This window comes from Oncorhynchus keta, chromosome 21 (genome assembly GCF_023373465.1).
Source record: "Oncorhynchus keta strain PuntledgeMale-10-30-2019 chromosome 21, Oket_V2, whole genome shotgun sequence".
Taxonomy (NCBI): Eukaryota; Metazoa; Chordata; class Actinopteri; order Salmoniformes; family Salmonidae; genus Oncorhynchus; species Oncorhynchus keta.
The window spans coordinates 49552372-49573323 of NC_068441.1; the positions used below are offsets into that span (position 1 = coordinate 49552372).

The following is a 20952-nucleotide window of genomic DNA, read 5'->3' on the forward strand; positions in this document are numbered from 1 at the left end:
CACAAGCCACCTGGGAGACACACCAAACATGTGAAAGAAGGTGCTCTGGTCAGATGAAACCAAAATTAAACTTTTTGGCAACAATGCAAAATGTTATGTTTGGCGTAAAAGCAACACAGCTCATCACCCTGAACACACCATCCCCACTGTCAAACATGGTGGTGGCAGCATCATGGTTTGGGCCTGCTTTCCTTCAGCAGGGACAGGGAAGATGGTTAAAATTGATGGGAAGATGGATGGAGCCAAATACAGGACCATTCTGGAAGAAAACCTGATGGAGTCTGCAAAAGACCTGAGACTGGGACGGAGATTTGTCTTCCAACAAGACAATGATCCAAAACATAAAGCAAAATCTACAATGGAATGGTTAAAAAATAAACATATCCAGGTGTTAGAATTGCCAAGTCAAAGTCCAGACCTGAATCCAATCGAGAATCTGTGGAAAGAACTGAAAACTGCTGTTCACAAATGCTCTCCATCCAACCTTACTGAGCTCGAGCTGTTTTGCAAGGAGGAATGGGAAAAAATGTCAGTCTCTCGATGTGCAAAACTGATAGAGACATACCCCAAGCGACTTACAGCTGTAATCGCAGCAAAAGGTGGCGCTACAAAGTATTAACTTAAGGGGGCTGAATAATTTTGCACGCCCAATTTTTCAGTTTTTGTTTTGTTAAAAAAGTTAGAAATATCCAATAAATGTTGGTCTACTTCATGATTGTGTCCCACTTGTTGTTGATTCTTCACATAAAAATACAGTTTTATATCTTTATGTTTGAAGCCTGAAATGTGGCAAAAGGTCGCAAAGTTCAAGGGGGGCGAATACTTTCGCAAGGCACTGTATATCTCTTCTCTTCACACACACACACACATGCCATTTAGACAGAGCTTGGCCAATAGGTTGCTATTTTAGACAGAGCTTGGCCAATAGGTTGCTATTTTAGACAGAGCTTGGCCAATAGGTTGCTATTTTAGACAGAGCTTGGCCAATAGGTTACCATTTTAGACAGAGCTTGGCCAGTAGGTTACCATTTTAGACAGAGCTTGGTCAATAGGTTACCATTTTAGACAGAGCTTGGCCAATAGGTTACCATTTTAGACAGAGCTTGGCCAATAGGTTACCATTTTAGACAGAGCTTGGCCAATAGGTTACCATTTTAGACAGAGCTTGGCCAGTAGGTTACCATTTTAGACAGAGCTTGGTCAATAGGTTACCATTTTAGACAGAGCTTGGCCAATAGGTTACCATTTTAGACAGAGCTTGGCCAATAGGTTACCATTTTAGATAGAGCTTGGCCAATAGGTTACCATTTTAGACAGAGTTTGGCCAATAGGTTACCATTTTAGACAGAGCTTGGCCAATAGGTTACCATTTTAGACAGAGCTTGGCCAATAGGTTACCATTTTAGACAGAGCTTGGCCAATAAGTTGCCATTTTAGACAGAGCTTGGCCAATAGGTTACCATTTTAGACAGAGCTTGGCCAATAGGTTACCATTTTAGACAGAGCTTGATCAATAGGTTGGTATTTTAGACAGAGCTTGGCCAGTAGAGCTTGTCTTCTCAAGGCCCTTGTTCATCATGTACTAAGAAATACCTTCTCAGTAACCATTTAGTCCACTTTGATTGATTTAGCGCTTTCACTTTTCCCACACACTGTTGCTTTCTGACTGTGTGTGTGTGTGTGTGTGTGTGAAGAGAAGGGGGGTGAGTCTAAGAAGAGATAGGGACTAATTTGTAAAGCAGTCACCTTGGGGAGCATTAGCTGACACCTCAATCTCTTTTACACACACACACACACACACACACACACACACACACACACAGAGACACACCACCAGAGAGAGAGAGAGAGAGAGAGAGAGAGAGAGAGAGAAACTGCCAAAAATAACCTGATATAACACATCCCAAACCAAACAACTGTCTCTCTGTCCCATCTGTGTCCCATCGAAGGATAGACAGACTATTTGGCCATTTGCGTCATGTGCTAGCACTTGGAGAGCCTAAAGATGGCGCAGCGGTGACTGCATGCTATTTGAGTATCCCGTTCACACACTCTCCAGTTTCATCGTAAACAACTGGACATCTCTCTCTCTCCGTGCTGTTGCGACATTCACTCTCAGGGGTCTTAAAATGGTCGATTTGCTATTCCATAGCGACATATGATAATTTTAAAAGCTTGTTTTATGAATTCATCCGACTCAAAAACGAGTTTGTGACTGACAGACAGCGGTATTCAGACAGAAGACGAGACTGCTGTGCTGTGCGCTGGTCGAAATAAATAAATAACAGCTTTCTCCATTCTGGCTTCTGGCGGTGGACGGTGCGAGATGCTGCGGCTGCATTGATAGAGTTGGTAGAAGGGATCAACCAGAAGTGACGAGGCAGCCTCAGCCAGGGCTCAGGCTACGAATAGGATAATAACCGAGCAGTGATTGCGATAGACTGAGTGAACGTTGTTGTATGACAGACAGCAAGAAGATGCACTAAGGACCGGAAGAGAAAATGCTTCGTTTGAGAGTCGAAATATGAACGCACATTCCACTTTGGTTTTCTTTTATTTGCAGTGATATATTTCCGTGGATCTGAGCGGTTTAAACAACTTTTCGTGGTCCCCTTTTCCATGATAACGGCAGAACCGGGCTTGATTTACCGGGAATTTCACCAGGATCATGTGGACCCCGACGGAAGAGGAGAAAATCGGAGTTGGTGAGTTGATTCAATTCAGTTTGTTTTATTGTTAAAAATAGGCTTTATTCAGGCCTATATATATATATATATATATATATATATATATATATATATATATATATATATATATATATATATATATATATATATATATATATATATATATTCAATGAGACTGTCATTCCCCTTATTCTCAAGAAATGACTGGCGGTTCAATACTGGAATATATATATATACAACCTATGTAAGCTATTGGTGATGGGAGCTCCAAACGCGTTGCCATTTCTGCACCTTTTTCCAATCCAAAACCACCACGTTATCTCGCATCTATAGAAGCCTTTCGACATTGCACAAGGCTATTCTGTTTTTAATTAACAACGCACAAGTTGGGCATGTTGGACTTCGTGATGTCATTGTTTTAAGATCTGTATGTCACGTAATCAAAACTACTGGTTCATCTCCAATAGAGGGCGACAAGAAAACACAGCCCACCACAACAGGTGTGATGCCCAGCTCAATGGATAGGGGAGATCAAACTGGGCACAAACTGGTTAAATCAACGTTATCGAATCAAATAACTTTTGTCGACGTATTGTGACGTGGAATCTATGTGGAAAAATACATTGCATATGAAAAAAGTCATAAACTTAAACTGTTGTTTTGAGGGTAAGATTTCACCCACAGGATTATGCCACCTTGGTAACCAATGTTTAACATAAACAAACCTTGTATAAAATATGTTGAATTTGTACCTTTGACGTCAGATCTTTAAACATAATATCCATTATATGAAGAAGAAAACAACAACAACAGGCTGGACAGCACCTCCTAGTGGCGAGTTGATCTATCTACAGCACCTCCTACTGGAGAGTTGATCTATCTACAGCACCTCCTACTGGAGAGTTGATCTATCTACAGCACCTCCTACTGGAGAGTTGATCTATCTACAGCACCTCCTACTGGAGAGTTGATCTATTTACAGCACCTCCTACTGGAGAGTTGATCTATCTACAGCACCTCCTACTGGAGAGTTGATCTATCTACAGCACCTCCTAGTGGAGAGTTGATCTATCGACAGCACCTCCTACTGGAGAGTTGATCTATCTACAGCACCTCCTACTGGAGAGTTGATCTATCTACAGCTATCCCTTCTCTGTCCCATCCTTGGCCATCCAAGCTCTGATATTTATCACTGCCTATTACCAATGTGCTATCGTGAGAATGATTGTTGAAAAATCTCCACTTTATAGATGTTTCTGTCGCTATCAAAGTCATTCAAAGGGTACAGAGCAAATGAAATGCTGCCATGCTTTATAAATGATAGACTGTAGATACACAAGTGCAATCATGCAATCTCCATAGACAAACATCGGCAGTAGAATGGCCTTACTAAAGAGCTCAGACTTTCAACGTAGCACCGTCATAGGATGCCACCTTTCAAATAAGTCCGTTTGTCAAATGTCTGCCCTGCTAGAGCTGCTCCGGTCAACTGTGAGTGCTGTTATTGTGAATGTGTAATCGTCGAGGAGCAACATCGGCTCAGCTATGAAACGGTAGGTGACACACAAGCTCACAGAACGGGACCGCGAGTGCTGAAGTGCGTAGCGTGTAAAAATCATATGTCCTCGGTTGCAACACTCACTACAGAGTTCCAAACTGCCTCTGGAAGCAACATCAGCACAATAACTGTTCGTCTGGAGCTTCATGAAATGGGTTTCCATGGCCGAGTAGCCGCACACAAGCCTCAGATCACCATGCATAATGCCAAGCGTCGGCTGGAGTGGTGTAAAGCTCACCGCCATTTGACTCAGGAGTAGTGGAAACGCGTTCTCTGGAGGGATGAATCACGCTTCACTATCTGGCAGTCCAACGGATTAATCTGGGTTTGGCGAATGCCAGGAGAACGCCACCTGCCCCAATGCATAGTGCCAACTGTAGAGTTTGGTGGAGGAGGAATAATGGTCTGGGGCTGTTTTGCATGTTCCCCTTAGTTCCAGTGAAGGGAAATCTTATCACTACAGCATACAATGCTACATACGTGCTTCTTCATCTGCATTGCTTGCTGTTTGGGGTTTTAGGCTGGGTTTTTGTACAGCACTTTGAGATATCAGCTGATGTAAGAAGGGCTTTATAAATACATTTGATTTGAATGACATTCTAGACAATGCTGTGCTTCCAACTTTGTAGCAACAGTTTGGGGAAGGCCCTTTCCTGTTTCAGCATGACAATGCCCCTGTGCACAAAGCAAGAACTTGACTGGCGTGTAAAGAGACCTCGATCCCATCAAACAGCTTTGGAATAAATTGGAATGCCGACTGCGAGCCAGGCCTAATCGCCCAAAATCAGTGCCCAATCTCACTAATGCTCTCGTGGCTGAATGGAAGCAAGTCCCTGCAACAATTTTCCAACATTTAGCGGAAAGCCTTCCCAGAAGAGTGGAGGCTGTTATAGCAGCAAAGGGGGGACCAACTCTATATTGTCGCTCATGAGTTTGGAATGAGATGTTTGACTAGCAGGTGTCCACATATGTTTGGTCATCAACAATGATGCTATTTAGGCCTATAGCATTTGGGAAATCATCAACAGCTATTGTTTAAATTCAGCGCAGGATTCAACTAAAAATAGACAATACCTATAATATAGGCCTTTTCAACTTTGGTTGATTTCTAATGCAATCTATAAATTTGGGTGGCAGGTAGCCTAGTGGTTAGAGTGTAGGGGGGGCAGGTAGCCTAGTGGTTAGAATAGGAGGGGGCAGGTAGCCTAGTGGTTTGAGTGGAGGGGGGCAGGTACCTAGTGGTGAGAGTGTAGGGGGGGGGCAGGTAGCCTAGTGGTTAGAATAGGAGGGGGCAGGTAGCCTAGTGGTTAGAGTGGAGGGGGGGCAGGTAGCCTAGTGGTGAGAGTGTAGGGGGGGCAGGTAGCCTAGTGGTTAGAGTGTAGGGGGGGCAGGTAGCCTAGTGGTTAGAATAGGAGGGGGCAGGTAGCCTAGTGGTTAGAGTGTAGGGGGGCAGGTAGCCTAGTGGTTAGAGTGTAGGGGGGGCAGGTAGCCTAGTGGTTAGAGTGTAGGGGGGGCAGGTAGCCTAGTGGTTAGAATAGGAGGGGGCAGGTAGCCTAGTGGTTAGAGTGTAGGGGGGGCAGGTATCCTAGTGGTTAGAGTGTAGGGGGCAGGTAGCCTAGTGGTTAGAGTGTAGAGGTGGCAGGTAGCCTAGTGGTTAGAGTGTAGGAGGGGCAGGTAGCCTAGTGGTTAGAGTGTAGGGGGGCAGGTAGCCTAGTGGTTAGAGTGTAGGGGGCAGGTAGCCTAGTGGTTAGAGTGTAGAGGAGGCAGGGTAGCCTAGTGGTTAGAGTGTAGGGGTGGCAGGTAGCCTAGTGGTTAGAGTGTAGGGGGCAGGTAGCCTAGTGGTTAGAGTGTAGGGGGCAGGTAGCCTAGTGGTTAGAGTGTAGGGGTGGCAGGTAGCCTAGTGGTTAGAGTGTAGGGGGCAGATAGCCTAGTGGTTAGAGTGTAGGGGGGCAGGTAGCCTAGTGGTTAGAGTGTAGGGGGTCAGGTAGCCTAGTGGTTAGAGTGTAGGGGGCAGGTAGCCTAGTGGTTAGAGTGTAGGGGGCAGGTATCCCTAGTGGTTAGAGTGTAGGGGGCAGGTAGCCTAGTGGTTAGAGTGTAGGGGGCAGGTAGCCTAGTGGTTAGAGTGTAGGGGGCAGGTAGCCTAGTGGTTAGAGTGTAGGGGGGCAGGTAGCCTAGTGGTTAGAGTGTAGGGGGGGCAGGTAGCCTAGTGGTTAGAGTGTAGGGGGGCAGGTAGCCTAGTGGTTAGAGTGTAGGGGGCAGGTAGCCTAGTGGTTAGAGTGTAGGGGGGGCAGGTAGCCTAGTGGTTAGAGTGTAGGGGGGGCAGGTAGCCTAGTGGTTAGAGTGTAGGGGGCAGGTAGCCTAGTGGTTAGAGTGTAGGGGGGCAGGTAGCCTAGTGGTTAGAGTGTAGGGGGGCAGGTAGCCTAGTGGTTAGAGTGTGGGGGCAGGTAGCCTAGTGGTTAGAGTGTAGGGGGCAGGTAGCCTAGTGGTTAGAGTGTAGGGGGGGCAGGTAGCCTAGTGGTTAGAGTGTAGGGGGCAGGTAGCCTAGTGGTTAGAGTGTAGGGGGCAGGTAGCCTAGTGGTTAGAGTGTAGGGGGCAGGTAGCCTAGTGGTTAGAGTGTAGGGGGGCAGGTAGCCTAGTGGTTAGAGTGTAGGGGGCAGGTAGCCTAGTGGTTAGAGTGTAGGGGGCAGGTAGCCTAGTGGTTAGAGTGTAGGGGGGCAGGTAGCCTAGTGGTTAGAGTGTAGGGGGCAGGTAGCCTAGTGGTTAGAGTGTAGGGGGCAGGTAGCCTAGTGGTTAGAGTGTAGGGGGGCAGGTAGCCTAGTGGTTAGAGTGTAGGGGGCAGGTAGCCTAGTGGTTAGAGTGTAGGGGGGCAGGTAGCCTAGTGGTTAGAGTGTAGGGGGCAGGTAGCCTAGTGGTTAGAGTGTAGGGGGGCAGGTAGCCTAGTGGTTAGAGTGTAGGGGGCAGGTAGCCTAGTGGTTAGAGTGTAGGGGGCAGGTAGCCTAGTGGTTAGAGTGTAGGGGGCAGGTAGCCTAGTGGTTAGAGTGTAGGGGGCAGGTAGCCTAGTGGTTAGAGTGTAGGGGGCAGGTAGCCTAGTGGTTAGAGTGTAGGGGGCAGGGCCTAGTGGTTAGCCCTAGTGGTTAGAGTGTAGGGGGCAGGTAGCCTAGTGGTTAGAGTGTAGGGGGCAGGTAGCCTAGTGGTTAGAGTGTAGGGGGCAGGTAGCCTAGTGGTTAGAGTGTAGGGGGCAGGTAGCCTAGTGGTTAGAGTGTAGGGGGCAGGTAGCCTAGTGGTTAGAGTGTAGGGGGGCAGGTAGCCTAGTGGTTAGAGTGTAGGGGGGCAGATAGCCTAGTGGTTAGAGTGTAGGGGGCAGGTAGCCTAGTGGTTAGAGTGTAGGGGGGCAGGTAGCCTAGTGGTTAGAGTGTAGGGGGGCAGGTAGCCTAGTGGTTAGAGTGTAGGGGGCAGGTAGCCTAGTGGTTAGAGTGTAGGGGGCAGGTAGCCTAGTGGTTAGAGTGTAGGGGGCAGGTAGCCTAGTGGTTAGAGTGTAGGGGGGCAGATAGCCTAGTGGTTAGAGTGTAGGGGGGCAGGTAGCCTAGTGGTTAGAGTGTAGGGGGCAGGTAGCCTAGTGGTTAGAGTGTAGGGGGCAGGTAGCCTAGTGGTTAGAGTGTAGGGGGGGCAGGTAGCCTAGTGGTTAGAGTGTAGGGGGCAGGTAGCCTAGTGGTTAGAGTGTAGGGGGCAGGTAGCCTAGTGGTTAGAGTGTAGGGGGGCAGGTAGCCTAGTGGTTAGAGTGTAGGGGGCAGGTAGCCTAGTGGTTAGAGTGTAGGGGGCAGGTAGCCTAGTGGTTAGAGTGTAGGGGGCAGGTAGCCTAGTGGTTAGAGTGTAGGGGGCAGGTAGCCTAGTGGTTAGAGTGTAGGGGGCAGGTAGCCTAGTGGTTAGAGTGTAGGGGGGCAGGTAGCCTAGTGGTTAGAGTGTAGGGGGCAGGTAGCCTAGTGGTTAGAGTGTAGGGGGGCAGGTAGCCTAGTGGTTAGAGTGTAGGGGGGCAGGTAGCCTAGTGGTTAGAGTGTAGGGGGCAGGTAGCCTAGTGGTTAGAGTGTAGGGGGCAGGTAGCCTAGTGGTTAGAGTGTAGGGGGCAGGTAGCCTAGTGGTTAGAGTGTAGGGGGGCAGGTAGCCTAGTGGTTAGAGTGTAGGGGGCAGGTAGCCTAGTGGTTAGAGTGTAGGGGGCAGGTAGCCTAGTGGTTAGAGTGTGGGGGCAGGTAGCCTAGTGGTTAGAGTGTAGGGGGCAGGTAGCCTAGTGGTTAGAGTGTAGGGGGGGCAGGTAGCCTAGTGGTTAGAGTGTAGGGGGCAGGTAGCCTAGTGGTTAGAGTGTAGGGGGCAGGTAGCCTAGTGGTTAGAGTGTAGGTAGCCTAGTGGTTAGAGTGTAGGGGGGCAGGTAGCCTAGTGGTTAGAGTGTAGGGGGCAGGTAGCCTAGTGGTTAGAGTGTAGGGGGCAGGTAGCCTAGTGGTTAGAGTGTAGGGGGGCAGGTAGCCTAGTGGTTAGAGTGTAGGGGGCAGGTAGCCTAGTGGTTAGAGTGTAGGGGGGGTAGCCTAGTGGTTAGAGTGTAGGGGGCAGGTAGCCTAGTGGTTAGAGTGTAGGGGGGGGTAGGTAGCCTAGTGGTTAGAGTGTAGGGGGCAGGTAGCCTAGTGGTTAGAGTGTAGGGGGCAGGTAGCCTAGTGGTTAGAGTGTAGGGGGCAGGTAGCCTAGTGGTTAGAGTGTAGGGGGGCAGGTAGCCTAGTGGTTAGAGTGTAGGGGGCAGGTAGCCTAGTGGTTAGAGTGTAGGGGGCCTAGTGGTTAGTGTAGTGGTTAGAGTGTAGGGGGGCCCTAGTGGTTAGAGTGTAGGGGGCAGGTAGCCTAGTGGTTAGAGTGTAGGGGGGCAGGTAGCCTAGTGGTTAGAGTGTAGGGGGCAGGTAGCCTAGTGGTTAGAGTGTAGGGGGGCAGGTAGCCTAGTGGTTAGAGTGTAGGGGGGCAGGTAGCCTAGTGGTTAGAGTGTAGGGGGGCAGGTAGCCTAGTGGTTAGAGTGTAGGGGGCAGGGCGCCTGGTGGTTAGAGTGTAGGGGGGCAGGTAGCCTAGTGGTTAGAGTGTAGGGGGGCAGGTAGCCTAGTGGTTAGAGTGTAGGGGGCAGGTAGCCTAGTGGTTAGGGGGGCAGGTAGCCTAGTGGTTAGAGTGTAGGGGGGCAGGTAGCCTAGTGGTTAGAGTGTAGGGGGGCAGGTAGCCTAGTGGTTAGAGTGTAGGGGGCAGGTAGCCTAGTGGTTAGAGTGTAGGGGGCAGGTAGCCTAGTGGTTAGAGTGTAGGGGGCAGGTAGCCTAGTGGTTAGAGTGTAGGGGGGGCAGGTAGCCTAGTGGTTAGAGTGTAGGGGGGCAGGTAGCCTAGTGGTTAGAGTGTAGGGGGCAGGTAGCCTAGTGGTTAGAGTGTAGGGGGGCAGGTAGCCTAGTGGTTAGAGTGTAGGGGGGCAGGTAGCCTAGTGGTTAGAGTGTAGGGGGGGCAGGTAGCCTAGTGGTTAGAGTGGGGGGGCAGGTAGCCTAGTGGTTAGAGTGTAGGGGGGCAGGTAGCCTAGTGGTTAGAGTGTAGGGGGCAGGTAGCCTAGTGGTTAGAGTGTAGGGGGGCAGGTAGCCTAGTGGTTAGAGTGTAGGGGGCAGGTAGCCTAGTGGTTAGAGTGTAGGGGGGCAGGTAGCCTAGTGGTTAGAGTGTAGGGGGGCAGGTAGCCTAGTGGTTAGAGTGTAGGGGGGGCAGGTAGCCTAGTGGTTAGAGTGTAGGGGGCAGGTAGCCTAGTGGTTAGAGTGTAGGGGGCAGGTAGCCTAGTGGTTAGAGTGTAGGGGGCAGGTAGCCTAGTGGTTAGAGTGTAGGGGGGCAGGTAGCCTAGTGGTTAGAGTGTAGGGGGCAGGTAGCCTAGTGGTTAGAGTGTAGGGGGCAGGTAGCCTAGTGGTTAGAGTGTAGGGGGCAGGTAGCCTAGTGGTTAGAGTGTAGGGGGCAGGTAGCCTAGTGGTTAGAGTGTAGGGGGGCAGGTAGCCTAGTGGTTAGAGTGTAGGGGGGCAGGTAGCCTAGTGGTTAGAGTGTAGGGGTGGCAGGTAGCCTAGTGGTTAGAGTGTAGGGGGTGGCAGGTAGCCTAGTGGTTAGAGTGTAGGGGGGCAGGTAGCCTAGTGGTTAGAGTGTAGGGGGCAGGTAGCCTAGTGGTTAGAGTGTAGGGGGCAGGTAGCCTAGTGGTTAGAGTGTAGGGGGGCAGGTAGCCTAGTGGTTAGAGTGTAGGGGGGCAGGTAGCCTAGTGGTTAGAGTGTAGGGGGGCAGGTAGCCTAGTGGTTAGAGTGTAGGGGGCAGGTAGCCTAGTGGTTAGAGTGTAGGGGGGCAGGTAGCCTAGTGGTTAGAGTGTAGGGGGCAGGTAGCCTAGTGGTTAGAGTGTAGGGGGGCAGGTAGCCTAGTGGTTAGAGTGTAGGGGGCAGGTAGCCTAGTGGTTAGAGTGTAGGGGGGCAGGTAGCCCAGGTGGTGGTTAGAGTGTAGGGGGCAGGTAGCCTAGTGGTTAGAGTGTAGGGGGGCAGGTAGCCTAGTGGTTAGAGTGTAGGGGGCAGGTAGCCTAGTGGTTAGAGTGTAGGGGGGCAGGTAGCCTAGTGGTTAGAGTGTAGGGGGCAGGTAGCCTAGTGGTTAGAGTGTAGGGGGGCAGGTAGCCTAGTGGTTAGAGTGTAGGGGGGCAGGTAGCCTAGTGGTTAGAGTGTAGGGGGGCAGGTAGCCTAGTGGTTAGAGTGTAGGGGGCAGGTAGCCTAGTGGTTAGAGTGTAGGGGGGCAGGTAGCCTAGTGGTTAGAGTGTAGGGGGCAGGTAGCCTAGTGGTTAGAGTGTAGGGGGGCAGGTAGCCTAGTGGTTAGAGTGTAGGGGGCAGGTAGCCTAGTGGTTAGAGTGTAGGGGGCAGGTAGCCTAGTGGTTAGAGTGTAGGGGGCAGGTATCCTAGTGGTTAGAAAGGTAGCCTAGTGGTTAGAGTGTAGGGGGTAGTGGTTAAAGTGGAGGTAAAACACTTAGAGTGTTGGGCCACTGTTCCCTGGTAGCCTAGTGGTTAGAATGTTTTCTTAACTGAGCCTAGTTTAGAGTGTAGGGGGGCAGGTAGCCTAGTTAAATTATATATGTTGGGGGCAGTCAGCCAAAAATACAATTGAAAGAAACTGTATTTGGGGGATTTAGTCCTAGTCTTTAACATAGATGTCTGTCTTAAATGGAGACGTAAATCCAGTGGTTAAATGATGAATTTGTAGACAAATGAAAGCCGGTCTCAGTGCCACAGATGTAGGGGGTCCAAGCAGGTAGCCCTGGTTAGAGATGGAGGGGGTAGGTAAATAGTCATAACAAGATAGATTCATGTCTTCAGGTCAACCAAAAATAAAGATACAGAAATGGTTTAGCCATTTTCTCAGATGGAGCCAATCAGGTAGCTCCTTCAGTGGTTGAGAAAACCAAACACAATTTCAAATCTCTGCGTAAAACACTGTACCTGCACGGTGGCTAGAAAACTTTTTAAATGTAAATAAAATGTAACAGTAGAACCAAGTCTCCAAGAAACCTAGAAAGGAACTGTATTTGGCTATGATTTGATTGGCCTTCTTCTGGCTGTGCTTAAATGGAGATTATAACAGATTATAACAGAACATGGCCATTAATTAAGGGCAGATTGTTCTTCAAGATGTTCAAATGGTCAATATGTATGACCAGCAGGGTCAAAGAATAATCACAGTGGTTGTAGAGGGTGAAACAGGTCACCTCAAAATTAAACATCAGTTGGCTTATGTAATCAGCCAAGCATTCAGAGGTCGAGACAGCAGGTCTGTGAGACAATTGTTGTAATAATCTGCACAGAATCTAAAAACGCCTTTGTTCACTTGCACCATGTATTATTATTATATTAAGAGAATAATCACAGTGAGAGAGAGAGAGAGAGACAGGTCAGTACCTCAAAATTAAACATCAGTTGGCTTTTCAGAGACAGAGACAGAGACAGAGACAGAGACAGAGACAGAGAGAGAGAGCGGTAAACAGCCAGCCAGCCAGAGACATGCAGAACAGTTGAAATTGGAGCAGCAGAATAACCAGGTGGACTGGGGACAGTCAGGAGTCATCAGGCCAGGTAGTCCTGAGGCCAGGTAGTCCTGAGGTCCCAGGGCTCAGGTCCTCTGGGAGGGAAGGGAGAAAGGGATTATTAAGTATTCCCATTTTGAACTTTGCTGTGCTTTTAAAATGGTTGAAATCACAGTGATAATACATGCAACCAACCAAATATTCTGACATTGATTTTCCTTTGGAATTTGGTTTGTGCTTTTAGATGGTTGAAAGCATATCGATAACACATTGGAAATTCAACTAACCTTTGGCTGTCTTTTTTGAATGGTTGAAAATAGTTTGGAATCTCATTGATCGACGACGTATTTACCAAATATTACCCAATACACCACGTTGAAATGACGTGGTGTGTCTAGTGCGATAGGACTTCCCAAATGTGAATGCTCTTCTATTCTATTCAAATTCTATTCTATTCACAGTTGGCCAGTATGCCAACTGTGACCAAACAGCTGACAGTATTGATCCTGAGCTGCTGACATACAGTAGCTGGATTGGAGCTGTAGCTGCTTACAATCCAGGGTCATAGGTCACTAATGATAGTATTGATTCATTAATGGTTACAATATGGATTAAGAGTGTAAGCTAGACCTCCATGTAGACAGATAGGAGCGTCTTCTCTGTCCCAAACTGACAGATCATGGGAATGCGAAGCCATTGAGCTGGGGAAAGAAATAATGCTTTGCTGACAACAGCCTGCTTAGCAAGTCCAATTCATGGCAGCAGAGTATCAGCTGGAATGGCTTGGAATTGGAAGCTTCTTATCACAATGTATTATTAACACACAGACCATCACAATTTATAAAGCAGAAACAAAACCCAACAAAACCACATCTTTCATAGGGGGGAGGGAGGCAGGGAGGCAGGGAGTGAGAGAGGGAGGGAGAGAGAGGGAGAGAGAGGGAGAGAGAGGGAGAGAGAGAGACAGAGAGAGAGACAGAGAGAGAGACAGAGAGAGAGAGAGAGACAGAGAGAGAGAGGGAGAGGGAGAGACAGAGAGAGAGAGAGAGGGAGAGAGACAGCAGGTGTGAGAGAGAGAGAGAGAGAGAGAGAGAGAGAGAGAGAGAGAGAGAGAGAGAGAGAGAGGGAGAGAGAGAGAGAGAGAGAGAGGGAGAGAGAGGGAGAGAGAGAGACAGAGAGAGAGACAGAGAGAGAGAGAGAGCGACAGAGAGAGAGAGGGAGAGAGAGAGAGAGAGAGAGAGAGAGAGACAGAGACAGAGACAGAGAGAGAGAGACTCAGCCAGCGATGTGGTATAACTCATGGACGCTCTCCAAAGGGTCTGCCAGAGATTCTGGCTGAGCATTGACAACACAGAATGAATGTCTCTTTGTAAGGGAATGGCTCTCTGAATGCAGTTCCAGCCCTCTGGCCCTCTAGCCAGACAGACCAGCAAACACTGTTCCCACCACCCAGCAAAAGACTTGCCTGAGACAGAGAGGAAGGCCATATATTGGTTATAACCATATGCTCAGTAGAGGACAGTTAAAATGCTATGTTGCTCTACTGTTGTGCAAACATTTGCAGAATACATGTGAATATAAACCAGCACTGTTGACGGGGAAAAATAAAGTATTCCATTCTATTCTGTTGTATTTCAGTCTATTCTGTTCTATTCTATTCTGTTCTGTTCTGTTCTATTTTATTCTGTTCTATTCTGTTCTATTCTGTTCTGTTCTATTCTATTCTGTTCTATTCTGTTCTGTTCTATTCTATTCTGTTCTATTCTGTTCTGTTCTGTTCTATTCTGTTCTGTTCTATTCTGTTCTGCTCTATTCTGTGCTGTTCTGTTCTGTTCTTTTCTATTCTGTTCTATTCTGTTCTATTCTGTTCTATTCTGTTCTGTTCTATTCTGTTCTGTTCTATTCTGTTCTGCTCTATTCTGTGCTGTTCTGTTCTTTTCTTTTCTATTCTGTTCTATTCTGTTCTATTCTGTTCTGTTCTATTCTGTTCTATTCTGTTCTTTTATGTTCTATTCTGTTCTGTTCTATTCTGTGCTGTTCTATTCTGTTCTATTCTATTCTGTTCTGTTCTATTCTGTTCTGTTCTATTCTGTTCTGTTCTGTTCTGTTCTGTTCTATTCTGTTCTATTCTGTTCTATTCTGTTCTATTCTATTCTGTTTTGTTCTATTATGTTCTGTTCTATTCTGTTCTGTTCTATTCTGTTCTATTCTGTTCTATTCTGTTCTGTTCTATTCTGTTCTATTCTGTTCTATTCTGTTCTGTTCTATTTTGTTCTATTCTATTCTGTGCTGTTCTATTCTGTTCTATTCTATTCTGTTTTGTTCTATTCTGTTCTGTTCTGTTCTATTCTGTTCTATTCTGTTCTGTTCTATTCTGTTCTGCTCTATTATGTTCTGTTCTGTGTAGAAATTGACGTTGTGAGTGGCAGATATTCAGCCTCATTGCCTCCAGGGAGTTCATTTCCCCCTCTAATCACTTCAGACAGCGAGGAGTTAACACACAGATAACATCTGATGTCCCCTCATTTAGTCTGTATTGGGGATGGTTAGTACAGAGACTCTCATAATGTACTGAAAGGAGCCTGTAGATATTCAGCATTGTTTCATGGAGTGTGTTTGCGTGTGTGTGTTTGCGTGTGTGTGTGTTTGTGTGTCTGCATGTGCACATGTGTATGTGTGTGTGTGGGGGCGTGTGTGTGCTTGAATGTGTATGTGTGTGTCTGTGTCTGTGTGCGTGCATGCAACGGGGTGTGCGTGTTCTTGAATGTGTGTGTGTGTGCCTAAATGTGTGGAGAGGCATGAACAGGATGAAGACATGAAGAGGAGAGGGTAGTCGGGGAGGAGAGGAGGGGTCGGGGTGGAGAGAAGGGAGGGGAGTCAGAGGGGAGTCAGGGAGGAGAGGAGGGGTCGGGGAGGAGAGGAGGAGAGGGGAGTCAGAGGGGAGTCAGGGAGGAGAGGAGGGTTCAGGGAGGAGAGGAAGGGAGGGAGGGAGAGGAGGAGAGGGGAGTCAGGGAGGAGAGGAGGGGGGGGAGGAGTCAGGGGAGGAGGGGGAGTCGGGGAGGGGTCGGGGAGGAGGGAAGGGAGGAGGAGAGGAGGATAGGGGAGTCAGGGAGGAGAGGAGGGGAGGGGAGTCAGGGAGGGGAGTCAAGGAGGAGAGGAGGAGAGGAAGGGAGAGGAGGAGAGGGGAGTCAGAGGGGAGTCAGGGAGGAGAGGAGGGTTCAGGGAGGAGAGGAAGGGAGGGGAGGAGAGGGGAGTCAGGGAGGAGAGGAGGGGTCGGGGAGGAGAGGAGGAGAGGGCAGTCAGGGAGGAGAGGAGGGGAGGGGAGTCAGGGAGGGGAGTCAAGGAGGAGAGGAGGAAAGGGGAGTCAGGGAGGAGAGGAGGGGAGGGGAGTGAGGGGGAGAGGAGAGGAAGAGAGTGGAGGGGAGGGGAGGAGCCGGAGGGGAGGGGAGGAGGGGAGGAGAGGATTAGAGGGGAGGAGGGGAGGAGAGGATGTGAGGGGAGTCAGGGAGGAGAGGAGAGAGGGGAGTCAGGGAGGGGAGGGAGGAGGAGATGAGAGGGGGTGAGAGGAGTCAGAGATGAGAGGAGGGGTCAGGGAGGAGTGGAGGGGAGTCGGGGAGGAGAGGAGGGGGAGGGGAGTCAGGGAGGAGAGGAGGGGAGGGGAGTCGGGGAGGAGATGAGATGAGAGGAGTCAGAGATGAGAGGAGGGGAGTCAGGGAGGAGTGGAGGGGAGTCAGGGAGGAGAGGAGAGGAGTCAGGGAGGAGAGGAGAGGAGGAGAGTCAGGGAGGGCCAGGGGGGAGCCTTTGGTTGACAGAACATCTCTTGTTGATAGTAGGATTCTATAATGTATTCATTCATCACGTCTGTTATCGAGAGCCTGCAGAGAGTACACACACACACACGCACGCACGCACGCACGCACGCACGCACACACACACACACACACACACACACACACACACACACACACACACACACACACACACACACACACACACACACACACACACACACACACACACACACACACACACACACACATACACACATACACACATACACACATACACACACACACACACACACACACACACACACACACACACACACAGACAGTTGCCCTATCCGCCTAAAGCACTGTATGAGCTGTATAACTGTAGTAAGGCTGGCTGTATGAGCTGTCTGACTGTAGTAAGGCTGGCTGTATGAGCTGTCTGACTGTAGTAAGGCTGGCTGTATGAGCTGTCTGACTGTAGTAAGGCTGGCTGTATGAGCTGTATAACTGTAGTAAGGCTGGCTGTATGAGCTGTCTGACTGTAGTAAGGCTGGCTGTATGAGCTGTATAACTGTAGTAAGGCTGGCTGTATGAGCTGTCTGACTGCAGTAGGCTGGCTGTATGAGCTGTCTGACTGTAGTAAGGCTGGCTGTATGAGCTGTATAACTGTAGTAAGGCTGGCTGTATGAGCTGTATAACTGTAGTAAGGCTGGCTGTATGAGCTGTCTGACTGCAGTAAGGCTGGCTGTATGAGCTGTATAACTGAAGTAAGGTTGGCTGTATGAGCTGTCTGACTGTAGTAAGGCTGGCTGTATGAGCTGTCTGACTGTAGTAAGGCTGGCTGTATGAGCTGTCTGACTGTAGTAAGGCTGGCTGTATGAGCTGTCTGACCGTAGTAAGGCTGGCTGTATGAGCTGTCTGACTTTAGTAAGGCTGGACATCATTCAGTTCCAGTAGAATGGCTAATTAGTGTTTCCAATTGTTATTTGCTCAACCAAGCATGACCAAGGCTGGCTGTATGAGCTGTCTATCCCAGGGCACTGTGTGTGTGCATGCGTGAGTGTGTGCGTGCGTGTGTGTGTAAGTGCATGTGTCTGTGTGTTTGTGTCTGTGTGTGTGTGAGTGCATGTGTGAGTGAGTGTGTGCATGCGTGTGTCTGTGTGTGTTTGTGTGTGTGTGTGTGTGTGTGTGTGTGTGTGTGTGAGAGTGCATCCGTACAGTTTAATTTTCTTTACACACCCATGTGTCGTGTAATGTGTTGTGAAAGCTCAGTATGGCCCTTGCTCAGGGCCATACTGTATTCCCTCATTAGAAATGTGTCACAGCTGTCTAAAAGAACAAGTCACCTCTGCTGCCGAGCATAATACCGCTACAGTGTAGTCCCTTTGGTTCTACCATCATATTTTTTATTTATTTTTATTTCACCTTTATTTAACCAGGTAGGCTAGTTGAGAACACCTTTATTTAACCAGGTAGGCTATTTGAGAACACCTTTATTTAACCAGGTAGGCTAGTTGAGAACAAGTACTCATTTGCAACTGCGACCTGGCCAAGATAAAGCATAGCAGAGTGAGCAGACAACACCGAGTTACACATGGAGTAAACAATTAACAAGTCAATAACACAGTAGAAAAAAAGGGGAGTCTATATACAATGTGTGCAAAAGGCATGAGGTAGGCGAATAATTACAATTTTGCAGATTAACACTGGAGTGATAAATGATCAGATGGTCATGTACAGGTAGAGATATTGGTGTGCAAAAGAGCAGAAAAGTAAATAAATAAAAACAGTATGGGGATGAGGGAGGTGAAAATGGGTGGGCTATTTACCAATAGACTATGTACAGCTGCAGCGATCGGTTAGCTGCTCAGATAGCAGATGTTTGAAGTTGGTGAGGGAGATAAAAGTCTCCAGCTTCAGCGATTTTTGCAGTTCGTTCCAGTCACAGGCAGCAGAGTACTGGAACGAAAGGCGGCCAAATGAGGTGTTGGCTTTAGGGATGATCAGTGAGATACACCTGCTGGAGCGCGTGCTACGGATGGGTGTTGCCATCGTGACCAGTGAACTGAGATAAGGCGGAGCTTTACCTAGCATGGACTTGTAGATGACCTGGAGCCAGTGGGTCTGGCGACGAATATGTAGCGAGGGCCAGCCGACTAGAGCATACAAGTCGCAGTGGTGGGTGGTATAAGGTGCTTTAGTGACAAAACGGATGGCACTGTGATAGACTGCATCCAGTTTGCTGAGTAGAGTGTTGGAAGCCATTTTGTAGATGACATCGCCGAAGTCGAGGATCGGTAGGATAGTCAGTTTTACTAGAGTAATCGTGGCGGCGTGAGTGAAGGAGGCTTTGTTGCGGAATAGAAAGCCGACTCTTGATTTGATTTTCGATTGGAGATGTTTGATATGAGTCTGAAAGGAGAGTTTGCAGTCTAGCCAGACACCAAGGTACTTATAGATGTCCACATATTCAAGGTCGGAACCATCCAGGGTGGTGATGCTAGTCGGGCATGCGGGTGCAGGCAGCGATCGGTTGAAAAGCATGCATTTGGTTTTACTAGCGTTTAAGAGCAGTTGGAGGCCACGGAAGGAGTGTTGTATGGCATTGAAGCTCGTTTGGAGGTTAGATAGCACAGTGTCCAATGACGGGCTGAAAGTATATAGAATGGTGTCGTCTGCGTAGAGGTGGATCAGGGAATCGCCCGCAGCAAGAGCAACATCATTGATATATACAGAGAAAAGAGTCGGCCCGAAGAATTGAACCCTGTGGCACCCCCATAGAGACTACCAGAGGACCGGACAGCATGCCCTCCGATTTGACACACTGAACTCTGTCTGCAAAGTAATTGGTGAACCAGGCAAGGCAGTCATCTGAAAAATCATAGCTGCAATACACGTATGTTACATCAGTATCTGGGGACAGTTGTGGTTTGTTCCTCCCTTCAACATTCTATTATCCTGGATAATCAGCTTTTCAAAGTACCTGAAACCATTCTGTGAAACAAGCTACTACGGAAGGAGTGTTGTATGGCATGTTGTATGTGTGTGAAGGTGAATGACAGAAATTACTCATTTGTTATGTACCCAGACAAGTAGAGAGTGTTACGGCTTCTGCCGAAGTCGATGCCGCTCCTAGTTCGGGCGGTCGACGTCGCCGGTCTTCTAGCCATCACCGATCCATTTTTCATTTTCCATTTGTTTTGTCTCGTTTTTCCACACACCTGGTTCTCATTTCCCTCATTATGTGTTGTGTATTTACCCTCTGTTTTCCCCCATGTCTTTGTGTGGTATTGTTTATCTGTTTGCATGTATGCGCACGTTAGGCTGGTTGCGCTGGGTTATGTTCAACCCGTATTCGTATTTCGTGTTCATTTGTGCCGTGTGCTTTTGGTTCGCCAAATAAAAGGCTCCGTTCTGCTCTCCTGCGCCTGACTTCCTCCAGCCCTTCACGCGTACCTTGACAGAGAGAGACACAGTGTTTTTCAAAATGCATACTACTGTGAAGACGCAAATTGTAACGCGGCAGGGTTCGAACTATGAGTCCAAATCATAGTATGTGAAACAGAGCATTGAGGTCACTATTCGAATGCCTGCTTTGTCGAAAAGTATACTAAAAATATGACGCAACCACGTAAAATATGACTCACATTTTCTTGAAGTCAGTGGCGGCCATTTAAAAAGTCAGTGGCGGCCATTTAAAAAGTCAGTGGCGGCCATTTAAAAAGTCAGCGGCAGCCATTTAAAAAGTCAGTGGCGGCCATTTAAAAAGTCAGTGGCGACCATTTAAAAAGTCAGTGGCGACCATTTAAAAAGTCAGTGGCGGCCATTTAAAAAGTCAGTGGCGGCCATTTAAAAAGTCAGTGGCGGCCATTTAAAAAGTCAGCGGCAGCCATTTAAAAAGTCAGTGGCGGCCATTTAAAAAGTCAGTGGCGGCCATTTAAAAAGTCAGTGGCGGCCATTTAAAAAGTCAGTGGCGGCCATTTAAAAAGTCAGCGGCAGCCATTTAAAAAGTCAGTGGCGGCCATTTAAAAAGTCAGCGGCAGCCATTTAAAAAGTCAGTGGCGGCCATTTAAAAGCCATTGGCGGCCATTTAAAAAGTCAGAGGCGGCCATTTAAAAAGTCAGTGGCGGCCATTTAAAAGCCATTGGCGGCCATTTAAAAAGTCAGTGGCGGCCATTTAAAAGCCATTGGCGGCCATTTAAAAAGTCAGTGGCGGCCATTTAAAAGCCATTGGCGGCCATTTAAAAAGTCAGTGGCAGCCATTTAAAAAGTCAGTGGCGGCCATTTAAAAAGTCAGCGGTGGCCATTTAAAAAGTCAGCGGCAGCCATTTAAAAAGTCAGTGGCGGCCATTTAAAAGCCATTGGCGGCCATTTAAAAAGTCAGTGGCGGCCATTTAAAAAGTCAGTGGCGGCCATTTAAAAGCCATTGGCGGCCATTTAAAAGCCATTGGCGGCCATTTAAAAGCCATTGACGGCCATTTAAAAGCCATTGACGGCCATTTAAAAGCCATTGACGGCCATTTAAAAGCCATTGGCGGCCATTTAAAAAGTCAGTGGCGGCCATTTAAAAGCCATTGGCGGCCATTTAAAAAGTCAGTGGCGGCCATTTAAAAAGTCAGTGGCGGCCATTTAAAAAGTCAGTGGCGGCCATTTAAAAGCCATTGGCGGCCATTTAAAAGCCATTGACGGCCATTTAAAAGCCATTGACGGCCATTTAAAAGCCATTGACGGCCATTTAAAAGCCATTGGCGGCCATTTAAAAAGTCAGTGGCGGCCATTTAAAAAGTCAGTGGCGGCCATTTAAAAAGTCAGTGGCGGCCATTTAAAAAGCCAGTGGCGGCCATTTAAAAGTCAGTG

At 48.4% G+C, this 20952-nt stretch overlaps 1 protein-coding gene across 9 annotated transcripts in view; it reads left to right on the forward strand.

The window, feature by feature from the left end:
- The first annotated feature begins 1946 nt into the window (after window positions 1-1946).
- The window catches only part of dock3 (dedicator of cytokinesis 3), a 532012-nt gene continuing 513006 nt past the window's right edge, over window positions 1947-20952 (forward strand). For 7 of the 9 annotated variants that reach the window (XM_052474126.1, XM_052474125.1, XM_052474127.1 and 4 more), the window contains exon 1: window positions 1948-2705. In XM_052474126.1, coding sequence (XP_052330086.1) covers window positions 2669-2705 — 37 coding nt within the window. In that variant the 5' untranslated portion in view covers window positions 1948-2668. Of the gene's footprint in view, window positions 2706-20952 lie in introns of all 9 variants that reach the window. The other 2 variants (XM_052474129.1, XM_052474134.1) reach the window with 1 other exon arrangement.